General features: G+C 30.6%; 2 protein-coding genes across 2 annotated transcripts; one reads left to right on the top strand and one right to left on the bottom strand.

Annotated features, from left to right (window-relative positions):
- Nucleotides 1-3,412: 3,412 nt before the first annotated feature.
- Nucleotides 3,413-11,151, top strand: LOC137837109 (bystin-like protein). The gene is made up of 11 exons (XM_068645970.1): nt 3,413-3,880; nt 4,767-4,893; nt 5,018-5,069; nt 5,236-5,563; nt 6,002-6,081; nt 6,762-6,809; nt 6,987-7,133; nt 9,255-9,327; nt 9,410-9,485; nt 9,857-9,945; nt 10,877-11,151. The coding sequence occupies exons 1-10, from the start codon at nt 3,575-3,577 to the stop codon at nt 9,934-9,936; spliced, it is 1,317 nt and encodes a 438-aa protein (XP_068502071.1). The 5' UTR covers nt 3,413-3,574; the 3' UTR covers nt 9,937-9,945; nt 10,877-11,151.
- Nucleotides 11,152-16,472: 5,321 nt separating this feature from the next.
- Nucleotides 16,473-18,506, bottom strand: LOC137836406 (Heavy metal transport/detoxification superfamily protein). Its single transcript, XM_068645130.2, has 3 exons — nt 18,384-18,506; nt 18,224-18,299; nt 16,473-17,092 (listed from the first exon to the last, which is right to left on the bottom strand). Exons 1-3 carry the CDS (start codon nt 18,423-18,425, stop codon nt 16,770-16,772), a joined length of 441 nt encoding a protein of 146 aa, XP_068501231.1. The 5' UTR covers nt 18,426-18,506; the 3' UTR covers nt 16,473-16,769.
- Between the last annotated feature and the right edge of the window lie 4,680 nt (nt 18,507-23,186).

Below are 23,186 nucleotides of genomic sequence, written 5' to 3'. Positions count from 1 at the left end.
TATGAGTACCACATATTACCTTAAGTACCCAACCTTGACCTTTTCCGACATATTTACCTCGCAATTTAAAGGGACATTGACATTTTCGAGTAACAGTTACACTAACCTCCAAACCATCCTTGTACTTTTTGTAACTACCCCCCTTTCACAACCTATCAAGACATATGTCTTTCTCCCTTGCTTACCATTTGCTATGTCAGACCTAATAATGACAATAACAAAACTAAGTCCATAACCAACCCTACGGACCCATTTAAGTAGGTCTTCTCGCAAAGGAAACACCTACACAGAGTTATTATAACAATATTACAAAATCACTTCTTCAAATTATAATGCAATAAACATGAATGAAATGAAATTTTATTCACCTCATCTGTTGTAAAATGGATACCATAGTCCCCTTCAAACAATCATGTTGATGCACAAAATTCATTAATTCTTCCATACTTACACCTTCATTCATAAAACATAAATTTTCATTTTATTATAATTTTCATAATTCACATAAGTTTGCAAAACAAAAATAGCATTCACTTTCGAAAGATTTTGTAATTGACAACTTAAACATGACTTCCAGATTGTATAATCCATAAGTCATTTTAAGTGACTTCCGGATTGTGTAATCCATAAGTCAAAATTTTCACAGCAAAATGACTTTCGGATTATGTAATCCGTAAGTCATGTTTGATGTTCCAAATGTCTTCCGAATTGTGTAATGCGTAATTGAAATTCATATAACAAAATGAGTACCAGATTACGTAATAAGTAAGGCATATTGAAAGTTCTAAAATCACTTCTGGATTGCGTAATCCATAGTCCATTTGGTACCGGATCACACAATCTGGAAGTATGAATTTGACAGATTTCGAATCCGGTATGCACAGGAGTTATCTGATCCGGAACGCTTTACTTAGGCACCAGATTGTATGATCCGTGGATCCACCAAATTAACTAATGTGGAAATAATTATTTAAGGCAGAAGAATGAGAATGAGAACTTACCAGAGTATGAGAATGATGACCTCACCAACGGTGACAATGCCAGCACCACCTACCACCGCTGCTACCTACCACCGTGCACCACCTCAACCACCTTCTCCAGCACCACCTCCATCACCACATCAAGGACCACCACCACTCGAGCTCGAGCGCTGCACCCCACCACACGAAGTAACTTCTTTTTTTTCACTCGCAGACAAACAACATTTTCATTTTTATCTTTTTACTGAAGGATAATTTTGGTATTTTAAAACTTTATGAAGGTTCTCGAAGAAATCATGGAGGTGCAGGAAGAAGTTGTCACTACTTCCCCAAATTGTTATTGTTTTTGATAATTGGACTTGATATTGGTTTTATTTCGTATAATACCATTACCAATTGGCTGTTTCTTCCTACACCTTCATACCTTCTTCTCTCACTTCCATAAATTTTCATATTTTAAAAAATGTCTCTCTGTAATATTCCGGATTACGTAATTTGGAAGTCATTTTTCAATTTTGTAATTAACATTCGGATTACATAATCCGGAAGTCTTTTTTTCAGATACATGATTACTTTTCAGATTACATAATCTAGAAGTCTTTTTTAACTTCCGGATTATGTAATCCAAAAATCTTTTTTCAAATGCGTTTCCGGATTACATAATCCAAAAGCTACTCTATAGGGGTGACGCAAAAAGGATAAAACTGTATTTTCATGTTGTGTATGGGGTGGCAGAAAAAAATATGGAGGTGAAAACAGTCTTACCAATTGCCTTGCTTCTTTCTTTCATGCTAACTATATATTTGGCAAAACATTAAAGGATTAAGCTATTATTTTTGTGATGAAGTTATTTTCGATAATTTTCGATAATTTTCATCCTTATTGTTGCTGTTTCATCTTTGTTCTTGCATCTTATTTTCTATTGCAGTCTTTGAAGGATGATCTGGAATTTATTATTTGTGTTTTGAAAAGTTTGTTTCATAAATCTTGTTTCAAAATATATTTCCCGTGTTCTAGAAAAATGTTTTAAAAAATACATTTTGGAAGGTACTATAGATGTTTTATAAAGTTTTTTCTGGATATTCTATTTCATAAAGCTTTCTCCAAATGTATTTAGTGTGTTTTAGAAAGTTTGTTATGAAAGTTTTGTTTTGGAAATCTTGTTTATAGAAATTATATTTGGAGTGCAGTTGAAAATTTTGGGGGTGCAGAAGAATAAACTGAACCCATATGTTCTTTACTTTTTAACAGGTTTCTATAATCATGATATTATTGGGAGACCTACACGATCTAGATAGAAGTGTTGTTTCTGCACCCAAGTCTTATGAAAAATAATTATTATTTAAATTTTATATAAATAAGTTTAAAGTTTGTAGCAGTCATTTAATTAATAATATTTATTACGAAGTGGACTTTAAGCCTAACTCAACCCCATAAAACCGGCTCATAAGGTTGAGGTTTGTACCCATCTCACGCCGAGAGTGATAGATAGAAGCTCGTGCGTGGGACTATATATTTTTGGTGGTCCGATAGCGGGTGACACGATAGGCCCAACAAATACTCGCTAGGATAGGCTCAAAATGGCTCTGATACCATATTACGAAATGGACTTTAAGCCTAACTCAACCCCATAAAAACGGCTCATAAGGTTGAGGTTTGTACCCATCTCACGCCGAGAGTGATAGATAGAAGCTCGTGCGTGGGACTATATATTTTTGGTGGTCCGATAGCGGGTGACACGATAGGCCCAACAAATACTCGCTAGGATAGGTTCAAAATGGCTCTGATACCATATTACGAAATGGACTTTAAGCCTAACTCAACCCCATAAAAACGGCTCATAAGGTTGATGTTTGCACCCATTTATATATTATGAAATGTCCTTATCTCTAGTCGATGTGAGATCTCCAACAATATTTCACCTAATTTCCTATAAGTAATGACATGTGTTTTAAAATTGATTATTTAAATATGTTTCTTAGAAAAATGTTAATAAAGTGTTATTTATTATAATTAATTATTTTGAAAATAATAATATCAAAGTAATAAACAATATAAATTAGAGTGTAATATTTAGTAGTATCAAAGTGGAGAGACCTATTGAGATTAGGCTATGAAATTAAATATCAAATATGGAAAACAAGAATATATAATAATTGTTTGTTTGTACTGAAATAAAATATCAGTTTTAAAAGAAGGGATTTAAATAGAACTTTAAAAAATAAAGTTGTTTAATTATAATATCTTCTTAATGAGGTGAATATTTGAAAATAATCATTTGTTTTTGTAAGTATAGTTTACATAATATTTTTTTAAATATGATATACAATAAAACTATATTTCTATATTAAATATCAAAGTATATTGCAATTATAATATTAATATATTGATTATAATTATAACAAAATAAAAATATATCTATCAAAATATTCATAATTAGGGTTTACCAATTATTCAGGGAGAATAGAAAAGAAAACCCTCTTCTCTAAAACCTCTCAGTGGTGGTGGCGATAACAGAGATTCAGTGTTAGAGGCAGCAGAAGAAGCTGATACTCCGTGAATTTTCCTTATCCATTGAGTAATTGCAGTGAAGAATGGCGAAGAGGAAGGAGCGGATTCAGAACCCTGAACCGTTTGATCCGTATGGCGCCGACCCTGCGAAGACGAAGAAGCGTTCGAAAGCGCCGAAGAATTACCAGCAGGAAGAGAAATTAATCGCTTCCAAACTCAGCTCAAAGATCATGAAGGAGGCTCTGCTGCAGCAAAAGGAGGAAGATGAGGCGGCACAGGACAAAGCCGCCACTCTCTTCGAAGAGATTCCCAACGCGGAGGAAGACGGTGACGACATCGATGACTTTGGCGGCTTCTCTGAAACGCAGAGCCAGTTCGCGGGATATGATGTGAGTTGAATCTTTCACCTTTGCGCTCTCCTTCATTTCATGAGTTTTTGTTCATTGAACTGCCGAAAACTATGAATGCTTTTTTCACTTCTTTTAACCATTGGCTTTGCCAAATGACTTTCACTTTATATTTTCCCTGCACTATAGGTCTTGAACAGGAATTTAAAAACCATAGCTAAAATCAAGCTTTTCCGAATGGACTTTCAAGGGAGAAAACTATGAAACGAAAATGGAATTGACTTCTTTACCCGTTAATTATAGCTTCTCTATGAATTATTATATACCAGCTGTCATATAACTTGTACACAAACAAATTTTAATTTGTGTAGAAGTCAGTTTTATTGTTTTCTTCATGTTTCTTTTTCTAGAGAAAAAGTTCTTTTTAAGGAGCACTTCAAAATAGTACTTTCAAGCAGTGAGATGAAAGAGTGTCTATAAAAGTCAATGCTACTATGGACTTGAGTTGAGTTGATTTTAACTTAGTAGAGAAGCTCATTTTTTGTCTTTTTAATTTCTTCAGCTATCAGTACTTTGTAGATTATGGAAGATTTTTCAAGTAGGCTAATGTGGAGTTTATTTTTTTGGTTCTTGATAGATGTGAACTCGGTACCTTTAGAGTTTATTTATTTATTTTTAAAATCTGATATTTATTGAAGAAAAGAAATAAGGTGACAATTTGTAGTTGTGTAATTGGAGAGGAGGTTAAGAAATGTTTGGTTGGACTAAATGTATGAATTACAGTGAGATTTTGAGATGTAGAAAGTATAAACTATTAGTAATTCATGTTTTCTATCAGTGAACAGTCGAGTGAACATTTTTCCTTTTAATAATTTCCCCCCCATTATTATGGTGTGAGTGATTTTTGTGATCATTTTTTGAAATTTAGGAGGAAATTAATGAGGAGGATGAACAACTAATGGAAGCTTTCTTATCGAAAGATCCTGGTCAGCAGAAAACACTGGCAGACCTCATTGTCCAAAGAATAAAAGAAAAGGATGCTTCTGTTGCTTCAGGCAATACTTTTCTGCTCATGCTTTCTTTCATTTTGGTTTTGGTGTTGAATGTTTTTAGCATGTTTTTTCTGCCTTCTTGAAGGTATTATTCTCACTCTTGAACTTATGATATCTTTGTGTACAGAAATGCGACCTGTCCCAAAATTGGATAAATCCATTATTGACATATACAAGGGGTATGTATAGCTTCCTATTCAATTCTGTTATCAATATGTGAATTAGATTAATAAATTGTTTTTTGTTAGGTTATTTAGCTGGTTAAATGTAGTTTCTATCTGTTGCCCTCAACTTTACTGCTGTTGCCCTCAACTTTACTGCTGTTGCCTTCTTCCATACTGGCAGGGTTGGGAACCATCTCAGCAAATATACAATAGGCAAAATACCCAAGGCATTTAAACACATCCCCTCTATGCAACTCTGGGAGGAGGTCCTGTATATAACTGAACCTGAGAATTGGTCTCCAAATGCTCTTTATCAAGCTACTAGGATTTTTGCTTCTAATTTTGGTGCAAAAAAGGCAGAACGCTTCTATAAACTTGTGTTGCTTCCAAGAGTGAGAGAAGATATAAGGAAGAATAAACGGTTGCATTTTGCATTATACCAAACTCTGAAAAAGGCATTGTACAAACCTGCTGCATTCTTTAAGGGAATACTGTTTCCGCTATGTGAGGTATTTGCTTGTGTCTATGCTGGTTTATGGTGCATTGTGAATGACATATTTGTTCTATCACAGTAACTTGACAGATAGAAAGTGCCTCTTTGATTGTGAGGAATACAGAATCTTTATATCTAGTTTGCGCATATGTTGATAATTTGCTCATTTCCATTTTTGTGTAGTTGTTTGGACAAATTACCTACGAAGTTGTATGAAAATTAGTGAAATTATTAGCTCTGGTATTCCGTTTTGTAGAGTGATAAATGATAAATGAGTTATTTTATTTATTTATGCTTTCTTTGGTATTTTTCATGATTTGAATTAAATCATTGAAATAAAACCAGATCTTTTTAATTCCAGTTTACTCCAACCATATGTAGTCTAAAAAAAAACTTATAATTCAAGTGTTTGCTAAGTTTTGTTGCAATGTTTGACAAGTTTCTTCATGTACAGTCACGCACTTGCACTCTCAGGGAAGCAGTCATTGTTGGAAGCATTATAGAAAAGGTTTCTATTCCTCCACTTCATTCAAGGTATGTTAACTTTGTCTAATTGAAACATTGAAACTTGTGTGTATAACAACTATTATCCAAAGTTCACTGAGATCTGTGTCATAGTGGTTGAGAGTTGGTTTCTTGGACCTTAGTTTAGGGGACACAACATTTAGTATTTTGGAGAAATGATGTAGGGATGGATTTCCCTTACTGTGCAAAGATTTAAACATTTCTCCTTGTTATTATTACCCAATAAAATAGCTTAGGTGTTTGCTTTGTTTTCCGGCCTTTCTGTCTTGAGCATTCCTAACTTATAGCAGAAGGATTTTAAACATATCTACTTGGTACCATTACCCAATAAAAACTATAATGTTTTTGTTGACTTGTGGCACAATCTAGGATTTAAAACTATGGTTCATGTTAAAGATTTATGAGATTTAGGGAATTTTAGAGAAACTGGAAAATTGTGTTATTGATTTTCTGAATCTCTAAACTAAGATCAGGATTGATATTGAGAGCTATTACAGTTATGTTAGGAAACCTCTGGCAGTATCTAACTCTGCTGAGCTGGCAATCTACTTAGTGTATGAGGCATTTTGACATAATGAAACGAATACATGCTGTATGTGTGTTATCTCTTGTTGAGACTGAAAGTAAAAGTTTGACTTATTTGAGTCATTCAATGTCTGATGTATCCAAATATCTGGATGTGTACGCAGTGTTGCTCTATTGAAGCTTTCTGGAATGGAATATTGTGGCACCACAAGGTATTTAGCATTGCATTAGTATTTTAATAAAGTATAATTATGAAAATACAGTTCATGCAATTTCTTATGAGTGGAGTTTATATTTTACAGCAATAGAGAACCATAAGTCATTTTGATGAAACTTTTATTTTTTTCCCTTCAATATTTGATAGAAACTTACCGTTACAATAATTGCAGTTATTTCATAAAGCTTCTACTGGAGAAAAAATATGCTTTGCCATATCGTGTGGTTGATGCAGTTGTTGCTCATTTTATGAGATTTTTGAATGAAACCAGAATAATGCCTGTCATATGGCACCAGTCACTTCTTACTTTTGTGCAGAGGTCAGTGATTAACGTTTTGTTTTTTATTTTTAATACTTGTCTATACAGTTCTTAGAAAGTGGTTTTGGGGTAACTCAATCCTACAAAATTGGTTTGTAAGATAAGGTTTACACTCACTTATATACTATAGTTTGATTATTTTTGTGGTCAATGTGGGATTTTAAACACATCCTTTCACATTGGAGACATAGTAATCTGAGTGTGAGACTAGATATTTGTGGGTAGTTCATTAGAGGTTGACACAATAGGTTCAATAAATTTAGTTAGAAAGACTCTGATATCATATTAGAATGTAGATTTAGACCTAACTTAATCCTACAAAACTATTTATAAAGTGAGGGTTTGCATCTATTTACATAGTATAATTTGAGTATATTTCTAGTCAACGTGGGGTCTCTAACAACAATCGTGATTGAACAATAACCAACAATAACTTAGTGGTGAAGTTGTATCATTGTATGTATTGAATTAAAAAAGAATAAAAGAAAAAAATGATATAGAAAATAAAGATTTCTATCGAAGGGTCCTCTTCCCTAGCAGAGTACTCAATAGCATGCAATAGTACTAGTGCGGAGCAGGGCAACCACCCACTGTGATTGTAGGTTGTGTTGTGGCGATAGTGATGCCTTTCATGGCTAGAATGGTGCACAATCATGCCACTTTGGCGTGGCTCCATGTAACCTAAGGGGCTGGGGAAGAATCCTCAAAATGGTGGTGTTTTGAGTTTCAGATCTTTTTTTCGTGAAGGTAGGAAAAAGTTGCTATATAACCTCTTGGCCCAGATTTGATTTTTCTTCAAGGGTAAAAGGGTAAAACTGCTATATAACCTCTTAGAGCCATGTTACATATTCTCCAATTATTTTTCTTAGAAAGTGAATTTTAAATTTAACTCAATCTTACAAAACTAGTTTGTTAGGTGGGGTTTGTACTCATTATAATTTGGTCATGCCTCTAGTCAATGTGGAATCTCAAGCATTTTTTCATTTCACTTTCATAACTTCTTAGTCCACTCTCCGAAGCCTCTCACCTTTCTTCTCAATTTTCGGCAAACACAACAATGGTGTTTTCAATGGTGCTTCTAGTGGAGCTTATGGTGCTGAAAAATCAAGTTTTGCATCCTATTTTCATTTCTTCTTTTCTGTTCTGTTTGGTTGTTTTGAACCTCTTGAATTTTAAATTTAATTAGAATATGTTTTAGATTTTTGGGTGGTTTTCTTTATTGCTCAACGCCTGACACACACTCACATACACACACCAGAATCAAAATAACGTTCATCTTGCCACTAGTATCCCACTATAACAGTTCTGGGAGGAGGCTAAGATTGCCAGCCCCATCAAGAAATGTGATAAGGAGCTGGGTATTATGGAGTGTCTAAATTCTACATTGAGTATTCTCGATGGAGTATTTAAGTGCTTAGTTCTCCCCATTTAACACGTAACTTTTAAGTGTGGGTTCCCAAAATGCTTATAATCTAGCATTATTAGAGTTGGATGTTGGTGCAATGTTAATAATAGCGGATAATGGAGTATGGTGGTGAGCCAAAATTTGCGGTAAAAATATCACAGATGGCATGGCAGCTTATGGAGGACAATTTTTTACACACACAGGCACTAAAAAGAAAGATAAAGGAAAAGTATATTAAAAATAACTTAATGACATTAATTTCATAACTTTTATATAATTCTCGTGATTATCATCACAAAGTCTTAAACAAAATTTATAAAACCAACCACTAATATTTCATTTAGTAATCTAAGGATGCATTGCTTCAGTTTTTGGTGCTTGAAATTATCCTAAAAGTGGAAAGTAATTGGTAACAAATTTTTATATGCAAACATAAGAAATAATAAGCAAACAATTGGTTTTGAAATTTTGAAAAAAAAGCACCCTTTAATTCCTGTTTCTGTTCTAAATTATGGCTGTGTTGTGAGGAAATGAAATATAGTGGGCCCTACATGTTTTCAGTTCAAATACTACCTAATTTCTTACAAACACAAGACATATCCATTATTTTCCCTAAATCAGTGAATAATATTTATAGTTAGCATAGCGTGAAATACAGTAATGATTAATTTTCCTGCCCCCTTTTTAATTTAAGTTGCTTTTGTATGATATTTCAGGTATAAGAACGAGCTGCAAAGTGAAGATAAGGAGAGATTAAGGGATCTAATGGAAAAGCAGAAGCATAAATTGGTGAGAGCATAAAATCTAATGGGTTGCTTGTCTTCTGTTTCAAATTTCTGGCCGTGATTAATATTGTTAACTCCTACTGCAGGTTACACCTGAGATTCTTAGAGAGCTAGAACACAGCCGCAACCGAGGTGAAAAGGAGGAAGACCTTATGTCAATTTATATCCTTTACATTTTCCACCTTACCCCACTTATCTTTCTTAAGGTTGATGCATGACATGGTATCTACAGTCTACCTCATGTTGTATGATCTGTAGGAGGCTTAAGTATAAAGTCTGAGTTGAATGTAAACTTCACCGTATTGACGCTGCAAGAAACAAAAAATTCTGATAATATAACTAATTATACGAAAAAGCTTTTAATGCAATTTTGCCATAATAGTTTTTAGACACCAATTTAAGAGCAAGAAATTGTTGATTTGTTACGGCAACTGGCATACTTCTTGTAGCATGTCTAATTCTAACTTGGAACCAGCTCAGCTATGATTGTGATAAATATTGCTGTTCCATACTCTTTCCTTGACAATCAATACCTAGTCCAGCATTTGTGATAAACAAGAGTATTGAAGAAGATAGATTTGACATTCCAGATGTACCAATGGAGGAGGATTAATTTGATGTGGTATGGTTCTGATCTTGCCATTAGATTTTATCTTTTTATTAGCAATCCTTTTTATGCATTTCCTGTTACACTTTCATTTATGGATTAGTTCTGAACTGAAGCAATGTCAAGCCTCCCTGGGCTTTTTGGTTTGCTCCTCGTAGTGTATTCTTTGAAGCAAATGTAGTCAAAAAACCTTTCTTTGTCCCTAAGTGATAGTTGTTCATCCAAATATTTGGGGATTGTTTCATAATTTCTCCCTTTTTTGTTGGGTATGGTATAAAACCCTTTTGGACAGGCTAAATGATACCCTGTTCTCATGTGTATCTCTGTTGCAAACCATCAGCCGACCCTGAGTTACGATTCAATTATTAATGTCTTTAAATTTAGGTTATTTTATTATATGTTTGTGCGTGTGTATGATATGATTTTATTATGTTAAAAATATGATTTGGTTGCATTAAATAAGGAATTATGATATAAATTGATAGAGAAATATCTAATATATTATTTTTCATTATTCGATTTTGATTTTGTTTCTTTTTGTTATATATCTCTTCATTATAAATAAGGATACTCGTGTGTGTTCCCAACACATAATTGATTGAGTAAAAATAAGAAAGTTGAGCAACATGTATAAAAAGGAAGATTCACAGATCCACAACCTTGGGGTTTTGAGTTGGAGATATTGTCAGCAATATCTTATATGGTTGATTAGAGTAATGTTATCCCCCCTAGCAAGTCTGAACGGCAACGGAGAAGGATCTTCAGTCAGCTTGGAAGTACAGTAGTTTTAACTAATAGTTTTTTTAATTTTGATATGTTGTAATAGATGACTTTGTATTATCTGGCCTTCCATATGTGCTGTGCTTGGCTTTCATGCTCTATCATTTTTGTTTTGTAGCTTGTGGTATTACATGTCTTTCGAAGTCTTGATGTGCTTATATTGCAGGGATTTTCATCGCGCTTCACTCATAGAGAAAATGTTCAAGAGACATGCCCTCATTAAGCTTCCCGAGGGTGCAGTTTTGATGTCAGCAATGTTGTACTCTAATGCATGAGATTTATTGTTTTTATTTTTGGGCCATTTTTATGTTTACTTTGTTACTTTTTGACATTCAATCTCATTTATTCTTTTTCTGATGTATTCTTATCGAAAACACAATTAAACTTGCTAGAATGTTTTCTGGTGTTTTTTATATGTGGAATATAGGGTACTTGTGGTTTCGTTCGTTTTGTTCTGCAAATGATCTATATTAGTACATTTTATATAATGTACTCATCATGTTATGTAAATTACAGGAAAACTTGTGTTTTCTTCAATGGTTTGTTTTACAATTTGTAAATTCCAAAATTAAAATGCTTGCTTCGCCTGATTTTCAACATCGGGTGTTTAAAAACATTAAAATGACCCAGAGTGGTTAATTGATCTGAAATATACCATAAAAGTCGAACTATTTTTGTTAAAAGATATGTGCTAAACTATTTTTTAGGTCAATTTTTGAAAGTTGAACCATCATTAAAAGAATAATTTAGTACATTATTTAAATTATTATTTGACTTTTCATGTTCAAATTTGTTACACTGTTAAGAATGCATTTCAATAAATTAATCATTTTCTTACACAGATAAAGGTGATAAAAAAATTTGTTACTAAGATGAAAATTTCATGGTTTGTTGTTGATATAATTTAAGAGACTAAATCCTAATAAGACTAGATCGAATAAGATATATAGAGAATGAGGGATAAACAATCGAAATACTCTTGTTTTCAAATGGGTGAACTTTGGCTATTCGTGATTTATGCTTATGTTGTAAGATTAGATATTAAATGCCACAGGGCAAGAAGATATATAATATATGAAAATTATGTTCATGTTTCAGAGGGAATACATATTTTATTTTCATTTGTTTATATTAAATGGATGAAAAAACACATTAAATATGTAAAAATACATTCTTAAATGATTTAATCAAAGAAGTGTCGTAGAATAACTTCCTGCATTTGAGAATGTTACCTTTTTAAATGATATTTTCAATCCAAATAAAATATTTTGTACAAAGCAAACTCGTTGAATATGGTATATGCGTTTAAACTAATTTCTAACTAAAAATAGTTTAGAAAAGAAAAGTAGATACTATTGTGTGGGTAAAGGTTACTTCTCTAATCTTGTAATAGTTTAGATTTATGTATAATACATTATATTTGATGCTATTAATGAATCTTCATGAATTGATTTTTCGAAGCTAACGTAGAATGGATTTGAGATGGGCATCTAAAAGGTATTATTCTTATTTTTTGTGATGATAGTGTTTACATTTTAACTATATCGAAATTAAACATCATTGTATCATATGTCAAGTTCAAAGAAGGATAATGAATTTACATTTTAAGATCAACTAATTGATGTCTTTACAAAAGTTATTGAAGAAGAAAGATTACAACGTTTGCAAACTGTGAGAGACTAAATTTGTTAAGAAATTATTAATAACGATGTCTTTTGTTTAGGTGTTTCAAAGTATTCAAGCATGATTCATTCATCTCTCTTGAAGCCAAACTTTCCAAAACTTTCCTTGGTGTTTACCATGAAGAACTGTGATTCAAAAGTATTGAAATTCAATGTTTGGTTTACAATCTCTCCATGGATCATAAGGAGTTTTGTTAATGATAGGTCTTATAAATTTTGTTTTGTAAATAAAAAATTGTATTTAATGCTTCACCTTATAAGTGTTTGGGAGTTGAATTAGAATTACACATAGTTTTAAACATTTTTTGGAGTATTTTTTTGCTTTCAGTCTAGGGATATCAGATAAAAAGTGTGGAGTGGAGCGTGGAGGATTAGGAAGGAGAAGTTGCAGAGAAAACAAATGGTGAAGATTACCATACTTAGTTGGTTAAAGTGAATGCTTAGTTCAAAAGAGGGTCTTCGAAGCTCTAGCTCATGAATGGAAAGTTTGGCAACCAAAGAGTGATGTTCATCTCTCTGTCTAGATCATTGCTCCATGGCATAAGAATTATAAATATTAACCCAAATGGCCACTGGAAATGTAGCTGTACTGAATCTCAAGTGCAATAATGTTATGCACTTGAGAAAGCAAGTCAAGTAAATATTTTGTGAAGGAGATTAGAATAGGGACGTGTAATGTCTGATGTGTTTATGCAGATTTTAGTCAGGCAATAATGCTACTGCAATTTTAGGTGGTTGACTTTGATTTTTGTATGTTATGGTGTTGGGGTTGTGACATTTACAGGGACTTCAATATTAAGTCTTGGTTTTGGTGTGTGTAGCACTAAGAAGCTCGGGCATGGATACGGGCACGGATACGACACAGACACGGACATAGAGATACGGTTAAACTGAAAATTATAGGACACGGGACACGGCTATATATAAATTAAAATGTAGTAATATATTTTGTTATATGAAAAAAAATCAAGAAAAACATAGTGTTTAACTTTTACTTTTTGGAGATTTTAATATTTTGTTTGAGATTTTATCATATTTTATCTGAGATTTAGTGTGGAAGAGAAGAGGTCTTTAAAAGACTGAACCGCGTTTTTTTTCTAGCTTTTCTGACGTGTTCAAAGAAGAAAACTTGTCTCCTCCAATAAAAAGCGTCCGACTGTGTCGTGCGCCGTGTGTCCGTGTCCACGGTGTATCGGAAACATCGACAACACCTTTTTGACCATATCCGAGCTTCATAAGTATAGTAGGGTTGGTAGAGTTGAAAAATTAAGTACTATTTCAACTCTAAACATGTTGATGTGCTAAGTTAATGGTTGAAATTGATTTGCAAGATTCCTTATAGGTTCAATACGATCAAGGAACATTCATTCCATGAGGTCATTAAGATATATTGATGATTACCATAGGAAGTCCAAAACACCTTGATGTGTATATGCAAGTGGAGTTTATGTGGGTATTCATTAGTATTTTGAGGCACCATCACAACATATTCACATCACATCGTCATTGAGCTAGGAAGAACTAGCTTAGTTAGAGGTGTCTTTAATAAAGAGGTTGACATATTTACTTGTTAATTTATCCCAATTAAACATTTGTATCCACTTAGAATTTGTATAATGATTAATTTTATAAAAGTTAATTGAATTTTATTATAATGACTAATTTAGAATTTAAAGTAGTTAGTATCTAAAATTTTGGTAGCTAATGTTAAATATCAATTTAAAAATTATTTTAGATACTAATAATTTTTTATTTTATAAAATAATATAATTTAGTCAATATAGTAATTAATTATTTTTGTCTTTAAAATTAATTGTTTTTAAATAGTTTTTTTTATAGTATATTAATATATATAATACTTGATTATTGTTTTTAGTAGGCAACCATGTAGTTTTAAGTGTGATTATTATATTATGTGTTAGATGTGATTAGGAAATGTAGATGATACTTGGAAACATGTGTAATATAATTTCTATGATTACTTGAACAACTTACATATATATGATTTATGTTGTAGGTATTTAGTAAAAAGGAATCATTGCCTATGGAGACACTTCAAAGTTCTATTGAATAAATGAGCAACTAAGTTTTTAGAAATTAGGAGTAGATAAATTTGATTAGAACTAATCTTACATAGTTTTAGCTAATGTTTTGGTTCTTATTATTTGAAGAATATAAAAAATGTATTTATGTTTTTATGTATGGTCTTAAATTTTCTTTATCCTTATTTGGGTCTGTTTTTTTTACATATTAATTATCCAAAAAAAATTACTATTTAAAGAATTTAACATAACTTAACTGTTTGGTATTAATGTAGTAATAGTGCATCTCCTAAATAACCACTTTAAATACCTTTTATTAATGCAATTATATTTAACATTTTATTAACGCAACTAGATAACCTTAAACGATAGCTACTTTAAGAATCACTATAGAATCTGTTCCTGCTAGGGAGATGGGACTAGGGAGATGGGACCTAGAGAACTATTGAAATCTTCTTCTCCTTCCTTTGGTCGGTCAGGTGACTGGGTGGTGAGCTGGGATTCTTCTCGTCCTCCTGCTAGGGAGATGGGACCTAGAGAATTATTGAAATCTTCTTCTCCTTTCTTTGGTCGGTCAGGTGACTGGGTGGTGAGCTGGGATTCTTCTCGTCCTCCTACTAGGGAGATGGGACCTAGAGAACTATTGAAATCTTCTTCTCCTTCCTTTGGTCGGTCAGGTGACTGGGTGGTGAGCTGAGATTCTTCTCGTCCTCCTGCTTCTCCTTCGGCACTCGGTCTCGGCTGAACACCGGATGGTGGGGGTACCTGCGAAGGTACTCCGACGCTCAAGTCAGTAAAGCGGGTGGTCAGCTCTCAGGTAGGTGAACAGTAATAAATGACATACCTTACTTCTTGGGATGCATGCTATTTATATTATTCTAATGGGCCTAGCTTGTTGGGCTCGTTTATCGAGGTGGATACCGCTTAGGGTTGCATTACCTAATTCCTAATAATAGATTAACTTCACTGATATTGCTTTGAGCGTTAACTGTAATAGGGGTCAGCCGTCGGCCAAATCATCATGGCATGAGTCGGCCATCGGCCATATTCCAGTAGTCTCGATTGTCTCGGCCAAGCCTGCTAAGGTCTCGGCCGCTCGACCAAGTCTTCCGAGGTTTTCGACCAGGTTCCCCTGATCTCGGTCAAGTGGACTCGGTCTCGCCCATACCGGTACAAAATCATTTATGACCATCGTAAATTTATTTTCTTATTTTTTAATCATAAAAAGAGTCCTATAAATAAATTACTTGAAAGTGTAAAATATATTCAAGTCATAATGCTATAAATTTTTTTTCAAAAGGACTAATGTTTACAGCAAAATGAAACAGTGCATATATTTTATGTTTCAAAACAAGCTATAATGAGTTATTCAAATGCAAAATTTATCTGAGAAATTGTATGGTTATCTTCAATGGGTTCCATAACCATCATCATCATCATCTTCTTCTTCTTTCTCTTTTTCTGTTGATATCTCCAATTTCATTCAACTATTAAATCAAAATTCTTAGATATTTCTATGGCTACCATACCTACTCTCTTTTTTATTTCCTTTTCTATAAACACTTAATAAAATTTCAGAATCCTAATACTACAAAAAAATCATTAAATAAAAATCAATTTTAGAAACAAAAACTAATTAGTTGCTATAGTGACTAAATTAAAGACCATTCCAGAGACTAATAAAATTATTGGTTTCTAAATTAGTTTTTTTTTATTAATAAATAGTTTCTAAATTGGTATCTAATTAACTACCAAAGTTTTAACTACCAATTATTTAGATTATAAATTTGGTAGCAAAAACCTTGATAGCTAATTAGATATCAATTTAGAAACCATTTATCAATAATAGAAACAAATTTAGAAATCAATAATTTTTTTAGTCTTTAAAATTATCTCTAATTTAGTCACTATAACAACTAATAATTATTTTTTCTCTAAAATTAGTTTCTATTTAATGATTTTCTTGTAGTGTAATACCCTAAATCCTAATACATTAACAATTTACCACTAAATTGTTTTAGATTACAAAGATTAAAAGTAAAAGAAAAAGTGATATTTTATTGAAATATGAATATGGATACATAATAATACATTTGATTATGCATTTAAGAAAGTAACATTTTTCTTTATTAATTATGACTACATAAACACACCAAGCTAAATGATGAGTCATACGCTCACAACCCAACTTTGAATTATTCTATATTATAACAATTAACCACAAAAGGAAAAATAATCTTTTACATTAACTCTGATGAGAAGATGGAGAAATTTGATAAGAGTGTAGAATGGTGGCTTTAACTATGTGAAAGTAATATTGTTCTTAAATAAGTGTTCACATGATGACGCAGGGTGCATGAACATTGTCATCACTGAAGAGAAAGACTGTTTCATCCTGCACAGTGCAGTATGCTTGATCAGGAAAGTAGCCATAAACACTCTCATTGTAGCCATGCCTGTAATAGTTATAGGTAGAAGAAAAAGTGGACTCATCAAGGTACTGTGAGGCATAAGGGTAGTATTCACTGTCATAAGGGAATGGCCAATATTCTGCTCTTCTTCCTGTTCTTCTTACACTCCTTAGGACCTTCCCTTTCTCTACATAACCTGTAACTGTCACCTTCTGCTGATCCATGTCTATGTCCAAGCTATCAACTCCTGCATTTCAAAATCTCACACCCCATCAACCCTAAAATTCACTAACTTACTCAAGTTATGCTTTTTCTCACACACTTTCATTTATGGTCTAAGAAAAAGAAGAAACTTGTTTTTTTTTCATGAAATAAAAACAAATTTGGAGACAAAAGTTAAAGACAATTTTAGAGATTAAAAAAATTTTTGGTTTCTAAATTAGTTTCTATTATTGTAAATGGTTTCTAAATTGGTATCTAATTACCAACTACCAAATTTAGAATCTAACTAATTGATAGTTAAAATATTGGTAACTAATTAGATACCAATTTAAAAACTATTTAATAATTTAAAAATTAATTTTTTTTTAGTTTTTAAAATGTTCTTTAATTTAATTACTATAACAATTAATTATTTTTTATTTATAAAATTAATTTATATTTTATAATTCTTTTTGAATTGTTTGACAACTATCATAGTTATATATAATATGTATAATAAAGAATAAATTTTTGATTAAATTATATAAAAAATATTAAAATAATAATATTAAAAGTTGTAATATAATGGTATTGTGATACAGAAGAAATAAAGATACAATAGACATCACCTCTACTGTTATGAAGATACAACAGACATCACCTCTATTGTTCATAGTTCTCACATCATTCCAATCACCTCCAGAGTTTTTTTTAATAAAATCTTTTTGGTTAGGTTATTTGGTTTGTAGGTGTAAGGATGGTGGTATATGAACACCTCTTATAGGGTATATGATATTTTGTAACTAGTATGTGTTAAGAGGTTATGTTGGGGTTATACATAAGGTTAAAATATTTCTAAAATGTTCTTATTAATTAATCATTTTTTTCTGATGAAAAAATAAAAATAATGATAGAAGTATTTTTTAAATACATTTAATTTTTTGGTGATGGAAAAATGAAGATTTGGATATGTAAAAGGGTAACCAAATTGGATTGAAAATGTAAAAGATATATAATTGGGTGAGTTTTCCACATTTTATTAGGGGTAAAGACTAACTTGGAATGCAAATGATAAAGGAAGATATGTAGAAAGAGAAAATGCATGAAATTAAAGGTTAGAAAAAGAGAACATTAATGAAAAGAAACAATGTGCAAGTGTGCATGGTTGAGCTCTTGCCATTCAATTTGGAGATTGCCCTTCTAATTCTTCCTTCACATCCTTGGCAATCCATATGCACCTTAAGTTCAACTATCTGCAACAAATAACTTCAAACTTTGAAACTAAACCACACAGATGAATTCTCTTGCATTGCAGTGAGAAAAAAAATGGCACTTACAGACAAAACATTGGGAAGTTTCTTTTTCCTCCACCCAAACATGTTGCAGATGTTGGGAGGAGTAAGAATGGTTCTGCATTTATATATAAGAAGATTTCAAGAAACAATGCATTTAGAAAAGCCACTGCAAGTGCATCATGTGCATGGTATTAATATTGATGAAGAAGATAGGAGTTTGAAACATTAACATTAAGATTTAGGAATATCATGATGAGGAATATATTTGGAACTGATAGGTGGACGAATCAATACTTATTTTTATTCTCTCTTTTGTCTGCTAGAAAAAATGTGTTTTTATTGGACACAAATCACCTGTCCTTTTTTTTTGTCTCATTTTTTTTAATCTTAAAATATATCTCCTCACTAAAATTCCTATATATTTTTTTAATATTTTTTATAGAATAATATTTGTGTTTTACGAGGATCGGACATTTATCTTAAATGGCGTATTCGTGTTAGACACACGTATCGGTGTCGACACTCGTAGGACGTTTATCGGTAAAGTGTTCAATTCAAAAAATATTTGTTCGATTTATGAAAATTCTTGTATGGTCTTAACATAATTTTAAAAAAGATAAATACAATAATTTTCTAAAAATTCAAATTTATTGTATAAATTTTTATTATGATTATAGAAATAAGAAACAAATTCATTTGAACCAATCATGAAAAAATCTTCCATGCTCTCAAAAAATCTGAAAGATACTTATGCACATAAATATTTATTATCAATTTATATAATTCATAATTATATAATATATAGATTTATGTTCCCAAATCCTAAAAGTAGTTTTACGTATCTCCATATCCGTGTTAGTGTCCGTATCCATGTGTTATATATATTGGGTTAGATAAAGCAAAATAGTACTATTTTTTTAAGTTGGGGGTATTTGATTTTATTTGCAATATCAGAACAGTGAAACTCAATTCATGCCCCAACACTATTCTATATATTTTTATATTTTTTGATCAGCGTAAAATGATATTCTATACAGGTGATAATAAAGATTTTATATTAAATCTATAATGAAAATTGAATGTTAACGGATTTAATTCATTAAATATACACTTTTCTACATTGGTTACTTGTATATATATACTCAATCTAGAATATATGTACATTTTACATAAATTAATATCAAACATATTGAATATGATTTATAAATTTTTCTTTAGTTATGAACGTAATTAATATACAAAATGAACATTCTAATAATGATGTAGAAAATATTTTTTTTTATGAATTGTTTGATTTTGGAGTGTTCACACCATGTAAAATAAAAAGTCTATACCTAGGTAAGATAAAGTTTTAATTTGAAAGAATCATAACAAAAACCAACATAAATATATAATAAAGCTATATTATATAAATTTAGAACACTAAAAGCAAAAAATAATTAATAATTTTTTTTATAGATAAATAATCACTAAGTTAGATACTATTTTATAGATAAAATAATTTATTTATATCTAAAATAATTTCTATCATTAATAAAAATTTATAAATTTGTATCTTATCATGTTTTAGCTACCAACAACTTTCAATTATAAAATTAGTAACTAAAACATTGATAGCTAGTTAGATATTAATTAGTTAATGAGATGTTAATTTAAAAAATAATTTATATTTTTTATTAATAGTAAAAACTATTTTAGATATCAATAAATTTTTAATCTATAAAGTAATATTTAATTTGGTCAATATAGTAACTAATTAAATTTTTGTTTCTAAAATTAGTTTTTATTTAATAATTTTTTTAAGTGAAAAATATTTAAATTGTATAAATAAATAAAAACTGAATTACAATTTTCGTGTGTCTAAAATCACAACTTTAGTTGCAAAGAATATTATCAGTCATGCAATTAATCAAAAATGAAAATAGTCGGAAGCAATAAAAAGTATGTAAGAATGATAACAAATCAAATTTACAAAACATGTAAAAAATCACGAATAGATCATGACAAAAGAATAGACCATGTTGCAATTTACATGATTTGATATAAAAATGTAAATATTTATTATATAAATTTAATTATATTATCTTCTTTTTTTTTTTATAAAGGTTTTCATGTTAGATATTATTATGCAACTTGACATTTTAGGTTACACCTCAATGTAAGAATGATAACAAATCAAATTTACAAAACATGTAAAAAATCACGAATAGATCATGACAAAAGAATAGACCATGTTGCAATTTACATGATTTGATATAAAAATGTAAATATTTATTATATAAATTTAATTATATTATCTTCTTCTTCTTTTTTATAAAGGTTTTCATGTTAGATATTATTATGCAACTTGACATTTTAGGTTACACCTCAAGTAACAATAATCATTTGTCATCACATGAAAAAGTATTATTAAAAAAAAAATATGGGAGACTAGACCAAAACCCTTACTAAAACAATACATAGATAGACTATAGTTATTCATACATAATTCTAAGAACAAACTACATGGAAGCCTATTATATCAATGCAATGATTCTTTATCAATAAATCCTAAATTAGCTAACTTATCAGCACACACATTCCCTTATAAAAAAATACAGTAACCCTAAACCTGATTTTTCCACAGTAGTTAAAACAAGTATTTCATCGATTACGAAGCATTCACGAAACATTAGTCATAGCAATAAATGGAGCATAAACCAAAACATAATCACATTCAAACCATACATTAGTAAGCCTCATCTTTTGAGTTTCCTTCATAACATATATAACTCTATAAAACTCAACCGCCATAACAGTCTGAACTTCAAGAAACGTAGAGAAAGCACCAATAAACTCCTCCATACTTCCACGAAAAATACCTCCACAAGTAGCAAGACCAGGATATCCCTAGCAGCCCCAACAATGTTAATTTTAACCCAACCTGGTGAAGGAAACTCTCATCCTCCCATATAACAGGTAGAGGACGAAGAGCTTTACCAGTACAAGCAATACCAAAAAACTTAATCATGTTGAAATCCAACATATCATTATACATTGAAGTTTTAGACAAATTTTACACTAGACAAGTTAAATCTTTAATTACTGAAATAGCCCTAGAAACATCAATCTTATCCTGAAATCTAGCATAATTCCTCATATGCCATATCATTCAAATAGAAAAAGTTATCACAACAAGCTTAATCAATTTAATCAAAGGACTACCATCACTCTTAATAAAAGAAAGAATATCATCCTTATTAGAGAAAGGAGAAGTAAGAAAAATCTGTCGAATCCAAATATGCAAAGTTTTAGAACATTAAAAAAATAGAGATTTCTCGTTCTTTTCATAAAGCGTACACATAAAACATATATGCAAACCTTTATTTTGAATATGCTGATCTGTACAAAGTCGTCCATGAAATTTTTTCCAAAGTACTAGAATTTTGGAAGGCGAAATATATGAAGACCAAATGAATTTACCCCAACACAAGGAACTTCTGGTTCCAAGAAAAAAGTCCTAGCCGATTTAAGATTGAAACGATCAGATTCATCTAGAATCTGATTTAATTTTGTGTCGGCTTGATCCACACTAATGAGTTTTATTTAATTTGGCGTCACCTTGGCTGACGTTAATGTTTTTTTTTTTATTTATTTAATTTACCATGGGTTTGATCCTCACTTTTGATTTTTTATTTTGAAATATATTTAATTTAGTGTTGATTTGACCTACATTAATATTTTTTTATTTTAAAATTTATTTAACTTAGTGTCGCCTTGGTCCATATTAATATTTTTATTTTAAATGTTATTTAATTTAGTGTTAGTTTGCCCATTCTAGTGTTTATTGTTTTAAAAATTATTTAATTTTGTACTGACTTATCTACGCTAATGAATTTTATTTTAAAAATGATTTAATTTAGCGTCAGTTTAACTCACACTAATATTTTTATTTAAATTTATTTAATTTAGCGTGAATTTGATCCACACTAATATTCTTATTTAAATTTATTTAATTTAGCGTCAATTTGATCCACATTAATATTTTTATTTAAATTTATTTAATTTAGCCTTAGGTCCTAAATTATTTTTATTTTATTTTAAAAACTTGATTTACACTAATGTTTTTTATTTTATTTTAAAATTTATTTAATTTATCATTAACTTGATTAATACTAATATATTTTATGATTTTTAAAAAAATTATTTAATTTTGATCTATTATGTTAAATTTCTATTAACAACTTTATGATGTGACAATAATTGTGCATGTGCATATGTAGACTGTGTGATGTAATTGAAGACCCATTTTGGTGGAACTGAAAAACTTTCCCATTTCTTTGGCATTGTTCCTGTAGCTACTCTCTTCCTCATCCACAACTGCAAATCTCAATGTCTTAGCCATATATTCCGTCAACTGTTTATGAGTCTTTGTTCAAAATTTAAAAATAAATATAATATTAATTATAAATTGTTATTTTGATTAACAATATTTTCTTAGGTTGGAGTACACATCAATACATGAATTCCAACTATGAATAATTCTGCCACGTTATATGTCACATTATCTTCGTTAACGTTGCTAATGAAAATTAAACAGAAGGAAACAATTGCATACTTTTAAAAAAATTTGAAACAAAATTAATTTTTTTAAAAATCACTGTAATATATTAAATATTGTCTTAAATATAAAAATGACAAAGATAATTAAACTTATTTTTATTTTAAAATTTGTTTCATTTAGCGTAGACTTCGCACATGCTGAAATTTGTCTATTTTAAAAGTTATTTAATTTAAAAATTATGTTTTTATTTTAACTTTTTTTTGAAAAGAAACCTCTTGTGTCGCATTATTAAGCGACTTAAC

This window comes from Phaseolus vulgaris, chromosome 4 (genome assembly GCF_051622355.1).
Source record: "Phaseolus vulgaris cultivar YP4 chromosome 4, ASM5162235v1, whole genome shotgun sequence".
In the NCBI taxonomy this organism is placed as follows: Eukaryota; Viridiplantae; Streptophyta; class Magnoliopsida; order Fabales; family Fabaceae; genus Phaseolus; species Phaseolus vulgaris.
The sequence above is the reverse complement of the archived record's forward strand: the minus strand, read 5'-3'. Positions and strand labels throughout refer to the sequence as shown.

Coding starts and splice junctions, on each gene's coding strand:
- LOC137837109 (XM_068645970.1), top strand. CDS start 3,575: ATGGCGAAGAGGAAGGAGCGGATTCAGAACCCTGAACCGTTTGATCCG. Junction 4,894..5,017: donor GGATGCTTCTGTTGCTTCAG/GCAATACTTTTC, acceptor CTTTGTGTACAG/AAATGCGACCTGTCCCAAAA. Junction 7,134..9,254: donor CTTCTTACTTTTGTGCAGAG/GTCAGTGATTAA, acceptor ATGATATTTCAG/GTATAAGAACGAGCTGCAAA.
- LOC137836406 (XM_068645130.2), bottom strand. CDS start 18,425: ATGTTTGGGTGGAGGAAAAAGAAACTTCCCAATGTTTTGTCT. Junction 18,300..18,383: donor AACTTCCCAATGTTTTGTCT/GTAAGTGCCATT, acceptor TATTTGTTGCAG/ATAGTTGAACTTAAGGTGCA. Junction 17,093..18,223: donor GGCAATCTCCAAATTGAATG/GCAAGAGCTCAA, acceptor TTTGAAATGCAG/GAGTTGATAGCTTGGACATA.